General features: G+C 39.9%; 2 protein-coding genes across 3 annotated transcripts in view; one reads left to right on the top strand and one right to left on the bottom strand.

The window, feature by feature from the left end:
- LOC107094974 (b(0,+)-type amino acid transporter 1-like) overlaps positions 1-1,269 on the top strand; it is a 10,304-nt gene extending 9,035 nt beyond the window's left edge. For both annotated transcript variants that reach the window (XM_015390923.1, XM_015390915.1), the window contains exons 2-6: positions 188-321; positions 392-521; positions 617-741; positions 823-910; positions 994-1,269. In XM_015390923.1, coding sequence (XP_015246409.1) covers positions 188-321; positions 392-521; positions 617-741; positions 823-910; positions 994-1,224 — 708 coding nt within the window. In that variant the 3' untranslated portion in view covers positions 1,225-1,269. The remainder of the gene's footprint in view (positions 1-187; positions 322-391; positions 522-616; positions 742-822; positions 911-993) is intronic.
- Positions 1,270-3,156: 1,887 nt separating this feature from the next.
- Positions 3,157-8,378, bottom strand: adprhl2 (ADP-ribosylhydrolase like 2). Its single transcript, XM_015390936.1, has 6 exons — positions 8,029-8,378; positions 6,247-6,343; positions 5,925-6,132; positions 5,660-5,847; positions 5,420-5,520; positions 3,157-3,706 (listed from the first exon to the last, which is right to left on the bottom strand). Exons 1-6 carry the CDS (start codon positions 8,219-8,221, stop codon positions 3,330-3,332), a joined length of 1,164 nt encoding a protein of 387 aa, XP_015246422.1. The 5' UTR covers positions 8,222-8,378; the 3' UTR covers positions 3,157-3,329.
- Between the last annotated feature and the right edge of the window lie 2,063 nt (positions 8,379-10,441).

Genomic DNA, 10,441 nt, shown 5'->3' with positions numbered 1-10,441 from the left:
TCTTTTTTTTTAAGGATAGGGGGGTAAGTTGCCCAAGTCTCCCAAAAATGTTGCAAGACCCTCTCAGAAAGATTAAGATTATGACAACTTGTGTATTGTCAAATGGTTTGAATTCCCAAGTTTGAAGTGTTATTTCAAAGGAAATGTCTGCTTAAGAAAGCAAATCTCTTGTTTCATCCGTTTACAGGTAAATCTGCCCAGAGCGCTGGTGATAGCCATCTCTCTGGTCACTGGCATGTATCTGCTGGTGAATGTTAGCTATCTGACGGTGATGACGCCTAGAGAGCTCATGTCCTCCACCGCTGTAGCCGTCACCTGGGGGTAAGGGCAGCTTTGTTTTCGAGTTTTTAAATCTGAAAGAAATTCCAGTTTAATCAGATTTATCTATCAGGAATAAGGTGTTGGGAAGTTGGGGTTGGATCATGTCGCTGGCTGCAGCCCTGTCTGCCTTTGGTTCCTTAAACGGGACATTCTTCAGTGGGGGCCGAGTGTGCTTCGTGGCTGCCAGGGAGGGCCACATGGTAAACTTTTCTCTTCTGTTTTATCAAAACAAATAAAGCTGTTTAAAAATACAGCTGGTCGCCCATATTTATATGGATTCCTGTTTGCTGTACAGCCAGATATTCTCTCCATGGCTCACGTCCACCGGCTGACTCCCTCTCCGGCTCTCATCTTCACAACTATTATCTCCTTGGTTGTGCTGATCCCCGGAGACTTTCAGAGTATCGTCAACTACTTTAGGTGAACTTGACCTCCTGTTTTGTTTGATCAAATAAAAACTGCTTTTATTGTATCTAAAACAGCCCCTCTTGGTCTTTTCAGTTTCACAGCCTGGTTTTTCTATGGTGTCACGCTGTCTGGACTGATTTATCTCAAAATAAAGAAACCAGATCTCCCCAGACCATACAGCGTTAGTGTCACATCCAGTTAATCTCACATTTCTAATAATTCAAAACAGTTTGATACAATACCTCTCTCTTCCTTTCTTCACAGGTTCCCATTGTGCTCCCTATACTAGTCCTGCTGGTGGCAATTTTCCTAGTTCTGGCCCCCATCATAGATCAACCTCAGATTGAATACCTTTATGTGGCTTTATTTATTCTAAGCGGTGCAATAATCTATGTACCGTTTATACATTTCAAGCTTTGTCCTGGAGTTTTTAAGAAGGTGACAACATTCCTGCAGCTGTTTTTGGAGGTCGCTCCAGCAGAAAAAAACCTGTGATTTTTAAGCCGCTGAATGAATCCATAAAAGAAGCCAATTATGATGTTTTTTATCCTATTGCATTTATTTAATTATGTATGTACAAAATATATTGTATTCTAAATAAAATTTCCAGTAGAAAAATGTAAAATCTCTGAAAGTCAGATGTATTCTTTTACCGCACATATAGACGTGCTAGAATGATTTGTTTGAAATCTCAGCAGCTGCTCAGTTTCAAAAATAAATACTTAATTTAATAAACTTCAACAAAAGTGAATAATACTTGATTAATCCCATTGGGAAATGAAATGTTGCAGTTACTTTTTCAGTTGTTTCTAGTTTTTCAATCAGATTTAATAGGTGTTGTAAGCTGGAAGGATCTTCTGTAGTGGTCTGTCTTGCACCAGATCATAGATGGCTCTCAATGAAGAGGATGCATACTGTCACACATCATGTTGTTACAATGAATTTATAAGATGGCTTCTCTCAGTATTTTGGTAGAAAATTTAAAGTTCTCTGTCCATTTTCAGACGGTGATTGTTAATCACTAATTGGTTTTCTGGACACTTATATGTATTTATCGAGTCTTTGCAGTATACTTCAGTCTTCATCACAGTTGTGTTGGTTTTGAAAACCCCATACAAAAATAAAATCAAGCTAATCGATCAGGAAAGGTATTAGTTGAAGGAACATATAGCATTAAAGGAAAATTGTGTAATATTTCTATTTAAAGGTACACCGCAGACTTGTGACCTAAATAGCTGATGCATAGGAGTTATTCTAAATGACTCCTCAGGCCGGTATACAGTGCTCGACACTATCAATGCTAAGAGTGGGGCTCCCCTCTTCAAATACCAGCTAGTATTTGCTGGTTGGTATTTGCTCCTAGTATACAGTCATGTATCTTTGTTATGATTCTCGATATTTAGTGGAAGCAAAATACGGCCAGTTACAGGTCAAGCGCCACACAGTGTGCATTTAAGTACAAAAAAGTGAAAAAGCCCATCAATCGTTGCCGCTCCATTTTCTGGGACATGATTAACAGTAAAAACTTGAACTTTGTTCTTCTTTTTACCAGTGCTTACTTTGATATTTCATACCTTTTCATCATGCTTAATAGAAATTTTGCTTCTTATTTCATGTCCACAGTTGCATCAAATGTTTTCAGCTAGTTTCTCCAAATGTCTTTAACTCTTCAGTAGGTTCTTCTGTCTTATGCTGAGAAAAAAACTTGTTTAATAACCAGTTATATTTAAGTAACTTTATGACAAAAAAAAATATTAGTTTCAGTGTACCACACGTATTACTTTTGTGTAAAAGCATTATTAAGCATCACTAGAGCAATTTTTTTATTGCTCTTCCCACTGTTTTATTTTTCATACACCAGTGTACTCTCCATCTGCTGAGCCTTATGTGACATTTGGAAGTACAGATAACAGTAAATATTGTCACTACAGGTACTTTACACTGTTCTAATATGTATAGACCTACAAATACACAGTGTATCCCCCTCTGTTAACCCATTATGTCTTGATGTGTAACCAATTAATACATTTAAATCCTAAAACACTTAAAGGAAGATTTTTTTAAGTTTATAAATGCAGCACAGATACTGCGTTTCCACATAAGGAGTCTAGTTATGTCACAGCTTTTTCCAAAAGTTGCCCCCAAAATCCTGAATGATTTTTGAAGAACTATGTTGATTTATAAGGATTGGCTTTAAAACAACCCAGTTTAGGTGCAGTTTCGGCTGCATCTATGGGTTTTCTCACAGGGATGATAAAAGTATTTTAACTGATGGATTCAGTCGTGCTGATTTTCAGTCAGAACTCTCAAAGATTCTTCTTAAAAAAAGAAAAAAAAAAGTTTCCAGCTCGCTCGAATCAAACACTGATGAAGCTGTGGAATTTGAAAATGTTTAATAACCAATTAATAAAGAGAATATGATGAGGACAAATGAGTTTACATTTTCCAGCTTATATGCAACCTTGATTTGCATTTGTGCTTAGTCACTTGAAAATAAAAAAAAACAAGTGAAAGGTTTAAGAACAAGCACTTTTCTACGCCAACTTAACAGTTCTTAACACTGGCTGGATCCAAACACAATGAAGTTGTCTTTTCTGACATCAGTCCTCTCTGCTTTTCTTCTTTGATCTGTTTGACTCCAAATTGTCCTCACCGCTCTCTCTCCGTGTCTCACCTCTGTCCCCTTGTGTTGTCTGGTGATAAAGGGAGTGAAGCCGTTCTGCATTCACGTCAGCGTCCTCCGCTCCTTCACAGCACCTCATCCACGACTGAGGAACGGCCTCGATGCCATAGTGGGCCCCGGCGATGGCCCCGGCCATGCATGCTATGGTGTCTGTGTCACCTCCCAGGGCCAAACTGTATGCTATTGTCCTCTCCAGGCCACCATATTTCTCTGGAAGGTAGTCCCTTGGCTGAAGGCAGTGGAGGACACAGAAGATAGCAGTGGGGACAGAGTGTAGCGCTGCAATGCCATTTCCTGGAAGTAAAACAGGGAAAAGTCTCGTACCATGTCTTTTGGTTGTGCTGTTCTTTTTACATCTCGTTGCAGGTGATGAAGCAGACAGAAAATGTTTTATCATTATCTCCTATTTATCATTCTATCTCCTATTTCTTTCATCTTTTCTCTCTTTTTTTCGTTTTTCTCTTCTTCTGTTTTTCCTCTTCTGTTCTACCTACATTGCAGTGTCCATATAATCTGTAAAACTCCCTGCATAATTATAATAAAGCAATTTATATGCATGAAATAAGTGGAACACTGTGGCGACAGCCCTACTGCTCCACTTGTGAAAGTGAAATCTGTTGGGCTCTTTTTGGCATCACAACAATTATTCTTATTGCCAGAGAGGACACTGTAAAAAATAAAAAATAAAAAAAATAAAATAAAACAGGGAAAAGAAAAAGTTCAAAATCACTACCACTAGTGCCAATAATGCCGTAAACACTCAAAAATATACATATTTTGGATAGGGAGTGGCAGCCTAGGGGTTAGGGGGCATAGAGCTTGGAATCCTGAGGTTCTGAGTTTGAGCCCCACTCCCACAGACTGCCACCCTGGCTCCCTGAGCAAGACCCTTAACCCCACACTGCTCAACAGGAGCCCCATGATGGCAGCCCACTGCTCCCCAAGAGGATGGGCTAAATGCAGAGGTAAATTTCTCCAATGTGAGATTAATAAAATTCAATGGGGAATGTTGGCCTATGGGTTAGAGCAGTGTGCTTGTGCTTCTGAGAAGGTTGCAAGTACATGGTTCGATCCCCACAACCTGAACTCTGGGTCTCTGAGCAAGACCCTTAACCCCACACTGGTCCCCTACAGTGCCAGCCCACTGCTCCCCAAAGGGATGGGTTAAATGCAGAGAGTTAAGTGCTCCATTGTGAGATTAATAAAGTTTTTTATCTTATATAATATATAAACTTAAGTCCTGCAGGTATTTTTCACAACCGATCCTGCCCGCATCCTCCATTTTAATTTATGCACTGCGCTGTAACATTCCATAGATCTAATTTCCTGCATATTTTAACTGCAGGTGAACAATAATCTTTCCACTTTTAATCTCAAATTCTCATGTAAACTGAGGCCAACTATAAAAGATATCTGCCCAATACAAAAACAACGACAAATAAGAAAAATCTTTAAAAATATATCGGCAAAACGAATGAAACCGTAGAGAAAATTTTGAGAACAAAGGTCTAAATTTGAAATCACTAAATAAACAAAGGGTCAGAATATAACAATAAAAAATAATACAATGAAAGTGGGACAGGTGAAGAAAAACATTGCTGGGAGACTCTGGTCTCCTATCATCACTGGTACCAAATTGGGATCAATGTTAAAGTGGCCCCTCTCATCTGCACTGAGCTTGGCTGGGTCGCACCAGATTCCATTCTCATTGCAGGGCTCAATAATGAACCTCTGATATTTCTTTTAATTGCTTAAAATAAATAATAAAAAAATTGCATTTTTAATGTTGCAGAACATCGACCTTTTAGCTAAGGAGCTTACGTAAACTACAATCTCCTTTGAAAAAAAAACTACCACTGTTAAAGTGTAATTATGTTGATTTTTACTGTTTGTTTTACTATGACATAGATTCCACAGTTCTATCAATATGTTAAAAGACTCTCAGAATGGTTTATTAATTGATTTATTTCTACCAGATGTAAATGAAAACTTGTGAGCTTTACTGACCGAGTTCAGAGATGACTTCCTCTATACTGACTTTACTTCTGTCCATCAGGTCTCTGACTTTGTGGAGACGCTCACAGAATGGCTTTTCTGCTTCTTTTAGTCTGCAAAAAACAAAACAAATAAAAATCAGAAAACTGCTGAAAATAAACTACCATTCTTTTTTTAATCGGATGTCTAAAAACAGCTGTGATTGGTTTGTTCTGCAGGAGCCAATAAAAGTTGAATTCATCCACAACTCACATTCTGGCATCACGAAGTGCCTCCTCCTCACCCTCCACTTCTTCCATCTCAGAGATCAGCTTGCTTATGAACTGCCGAGGTACATTTAGCGCTCCCTGCAGTGAGAGATGAACGGCCAGCGCTTGCAGGACAGCTCCATTGTAACCCAGAGAGCAGGAGTGTGTGAGCATGGCACCCAGACGAGCAAACTGAGAGTGAACAAAAAGATAAACATTTTGGTGATGATGTGGGTCTTTGTTTTTCACATCGTGAGGTCACCACTCACCCGTTTAACTTCAACCAAGTCAGGAAAAGCCAAGGCGAAGGGGACGGCTCTCATCGCCCCGCCGTTTCCAAATGAGCCCCGACCGTTGAACTGATCCCTCGCTGGTTGGAAGACGTCGGCCAGCTGAGGGGAGGCAAGCTTCTTCAACACCTGGATCACTCCAGAACCGTAACCACGGCCCGGCGAGGCGCTGTACTCCTTCGCAAACCTACAGGGATGAAAGATGGGTGTTCTGATATAAGCCTTGATATAAATATAAATATTTATAAATCCTGATAAAGCCTTGAAATCACCAGTCAAGTTGGAGATGGTGTCATTTTACCTGCGGGCCAAGTCCTGCTCATCAAACCCCGACCGGTTCAGAAGAGACTGGACCACACAACGCGTCATCGCCGTGTCGTCGCTGTATTCAAGGATGCCTTCCAAATACAGATTAAACATTTTACTCATCTGGATACTTATGAACTCCAACTAACTTGCCTCCCTCTACTCTAGATCAGCACAGGACAGACTGCAACTACTTTGTGTAATTTTGCAGTAATACACCTGAAAAATAATTTAAAATCCTATCTGGGGTTCCTCAAGGCCCTAATTACAGGCCACTTTTATTCAATGTGCAAAATTTCAATAATGCACATATATATATATAAAAAATGGTGTTACCTTATTTTACAAGTTTAAAAATCTCCTCTTGACAAATCAACAAAAAGATAGATAGCATGCAGGAACTGGCAAAGCTGCCCATACTCCTTGAACTTTTTCACACTACTACAACTACAATATATTTGATACTATTAAACAAGTAATGTGAATTGTGACTGAGTGGAGGAAATAACATATTTTTTTTTACAAATAAGTGTTTGCATATTATTGCTTCCCTACTGAGTGAACAACGGATTAAACCAGATGCTAGTTAAGAGTGTAGAAAACTCCTCTTTGTACAAAAATTACAGTCAAACTGGATGGAAAGAAGTGGTGGATATAAATACTTATTCTTTCCATAGATTCTAAAATTTGATCTATACTTCCCCACTGTAGCTGTTAGGGGTGTGAATCCAACCCAACATGGCGATTCCATTCAGTATCAATTTCCTGACCCAACGATTCGATTATTTTTGATCCTCAAGAATACATCATCTTCTTTTTCCTCCACCACGTCTCTCTTGCCTCCCGTTTACGCGAGTGAGTGTGTGCAAGCAGAAAGTAGCGGCTAAAGGAAGCGAGGTAGGAGGGTAAAATAGGTTTAGCGCTACAGGAGTCCGAATTACGTCCAGGAAAATTGGTAAAAATAAGCCGGAGAAAAAAAAAGCACGTATCGATACTCTTGCATCGGATCGTCGACTGTTGCATCGATACAAAACGATAATTATTCCCACCCCTAATAGCTGTGGTTGAATTTTTAGGATTATCCTGCTGGAAAGTAAACCCAAGAGTATTGCAGCCTCCAACATGTTTCCTTCCACAACTATCCTGCAGTGATAGTTTATTACGGATCTTAACTTCCAATCATCTTAAACTTTGCATGGGTCAATAAAAAAATTATATATATTAGGGTTTGCAGTTTTAATACCATAAAATTTAAGCATATCTTAAATCAGACTGAATACTTTCATAAAGCACTGTGGTAATATATTTAAAAAGCAACATACATTTAAATAATGAAATAACTCAGATTGGTTCCATATTTAGAAAAGGAGAAAATTTAAAATCCGGTTTTTAAATCTACTCCTGTTAAAGGTTGAAGTAGTTTCCATGATCCTAAACATAGGAACAGATTCACCTGAAATGATCAAATGGGGATTCTGATTCTGAATCAGGATTTCCTTTTAAATGAGTGAAACACATAAAAAGCAATGATTGCAGGAAACAATTCAATAGTAGTAGAAGTAGAAATCCCCACTGCTGCATCAAAAAATGATGCATCAATCATTTTATGATTTATTTTCTCTGCAAATTTTAATGTTGTAATGATCATTATTACTGGAATGAAATCTGACAAGGAAAATTTGGTTGCATCTCAACCCAAATGGGAACACATTGTGACAGAAGGCTGATATCCAATGCATCTAGATGCAAATTATACTTAAATGGATGAAAAGCCTACAGTTCCCTTTGGTTTCATCTTCCAGGCCGCTGAGATGCTGCAGCACGCTCTCCATCGGAACCTCCTCCGCTCCTTCAAACTCTCCACCGACGCAGTCTCCGAGCACAGCCGCTACCAGAGCCCCTCTGAAGCGGGACAAAGAGGCCGGGCCTCCCGCTGCCGAGGCCGCCGCTCTCACCGCCGTCATTGCCATTCATCCGCCGGAGAAGCGACTCCACTCCTCTGTTTGCCGCTAGACTGAGGGCGACAACAACAAATGTCGGCTAGACTCCTCCTGCGGATGCTTCCTGGACTGGTTAAGTTCCCGGTGAAAGGTTCTGACAGTCTAGCATAGAAACTGTCAACCTAGAATTCGTTTCGAGTAATAATTACCATAGAGCAGCTTCTTGTACGCATGTGTCTAAGCGATAAAAATACCACCTATTACCAAGTACTATCTAATATGTGCGCACGAAAACTTGTGTTATTTTATTTTGATTTTTTTCTAGTGATCTTCTAGCCTGACGTAGTCCGACTCAATTCTAGTCAGAATATGAGTCTGATGCTGCTCCATAGAGCTGTGATTATGGGGCGTGTTTTGAACGAACCAGGAAAAAAATGCCTCTGTACTCAATTGGATAGACCTACAACCAATAAGAGCAACGGAGTGCGTGACGTATGTTAAGCGAGGCATAGTTGTTGTCCACAAAAATCAAAGCGTGCAGTTGCACGCCTAGAATAAGAAGATGAGACTTGATCGCGTTTCTCTGTTCCTCTTTTAAAATTAATTTGCTGTCGATATCTTCTAGAACTCTCCTGGGTATAAATGCCATTTGTCAGCGCTACAGGGATGTGGTTCCCATCGGCGTCGCCAGACCCCATTTACTGGGGCACGTGCCCCAGTATAAATGAGCTGTGCCCCAGTATAAATCTCATGAATATTTGCAACAGTGATACATTTTTTTAATGCATCAATTTAGATAATTCCAACGGGAGGAGACGTATATTTCTACTCAAACCCCACAGCTGGCAAATGCTCTGAGCCTTGCCATCCACTCCCCATCTCCCATACCTTCATTGCTCTTTGGTCATTATTTGCCTCCCATTTTGCTTTAAGAAATTCTAGGAACCACTGGAGAAGGAGGTTTGGAACACCAGAAACAATCAGATCTCTAATATAAGTTGGAGCTTGGTTGTTTATGGCTTTATAGGTGAGAAGGGGGGTTTTGAATTCTATTCTTGTCATGATTCCTGGCATGAGTGCTGGTTTGATTCAGGATTCAACACACCTGTCAGCTCTGCTCAGCCTCCATCAGATTTTCCCTCTTATTTAACTGTATAACCAGCTCTCAGACCAGTGACTAGTGCCAGATTATTACGAGTATTTCTGTAAACCTGCCTGCCTGCCTGACCCCTATCGGACTTGTCTTAGTGTCTTTTGGATCTCTGACCTGTATTCTGTGTTGCATTTGTTGATTCTGGTTAATCTCTCCCAACCAGCGCCAGTTTCATTCCAATAAACTGTTTAAACGTCTCTTGCTCCGGTTGAATCTGGGTCTTCCATTATCTGGTCATTGTAATTCTGGATTTAACAGGAAGCCATTAAAAGGAAGCTAAAAATGGAGGAATATGTACAAATTTTAAAGTTTTTATCAGAACTATAGCTGCAAAAGGAACAAATATAAAAGTCATTGAATGCAAGTGAATTTTATTAAAGATTAAAATTAAGCTTTGGTCTCAGATAAGGAAAAGCATAACAGGAAGTGAAGCCTCCACTATGGTAGGTTTTTTTCTTCTCTTGTGTCAATTTCCAGATGATGTTGCACAGATTTCAATGGTCTGAAGCTTTTTCCACACCTCCTGCACATGTGGGGACTCTGGTGTGGATATGTAGATGACTTTTCAGAGAAGATCTATGACCAAAGCTTTTCCCACACTGATGGCAGACGAAAGGCTTTTCGCCGGTGTGAATGGGTAGATGGCAATTCAAATCTCCTTTCTGGCGGAATTGCTTCCCACACTGATGGCAGGCGAAAGGCTTTTCGCCGGTGTGAATGAGTAGATGGTAATTCAAATGTCCTTTCTGGCGGAATTGCTTCCCACACAGATGGCAGAGGAAAGGCTTTTCGCCGGTGTGGATAAGCAGGTGTCTTTTCAAATGATGAAATCTCTTAAAACCCTTTCCACAGTGGTCACAGCGATGTACTGATTCCTCAGAGATATTCAGCTGATCCTGGTCTCTGTTTTCCACATGCTGCTGACCTTCACAAAACTGTTCCACATTACTGATATCCATCTGTAAGAGAACAAAAACGAAAAATCCATCAATTATTTGGCACCACTGAATAAAGTGTAAACCCCTTTTGTTGCCTAATGTGGAACAAAATGATGGCTCTTCATAAGAAAAGTTTCAACTCAGAATGACTTACTGGAG

The sequence above is a fragment of the Cyprinodon variegatus genome, unplaced genomic scaffold (genome assembly GCF_000732505.1).
Source record: "Cyprinodon variegatus isolate N-32 unplaced genomic scaffold, C_variegatus-1.0 Scaffold21, whole genome shotgun sequence".
In the NCBI taxonomy this organism is placed as follows: domain Eukaryota; kingdom Metazoa; phylum Chordata; class Actinopteri; order Cyprinodontiformes; family Cyprinodontidae; genus Cyprinodon; species Cyprinodon variegatus.
The sequence above is the reverse complement of the archived record's forward strand: the minus strand, read 5'-3'. Positions and strand labels throughout refer to the sequence as shown.

What these genes read in the sequence shown, in the direction of transcription:
- adprhl2 (XM_015390936.1), bottom strand. Translation starts at nt 8,221, where the DNA reads ATGGCAATGACGGCGGTGAGAGCGGCGGCCTCGGCAGCGGGAGGCCCG. An exon ending in GAGCAGGACTTGGCCCGCAG is followed by an intron (nt 6,133 to 6,246) that starts GTAAAATGACAC and finishes TCATCCCTGTAG; the next exon opens with GTTTGCGAAGGAGTACAGCG. An exon ending in GGAAGTCATCTCTGAACTCG is followed by an intron (nt 3,707 to 5,419) that starts GTCAGTAAAGCT and finishes TTTTACTTCCAG; the next exon opens with GAAATGGCATTGCAGCGCTA.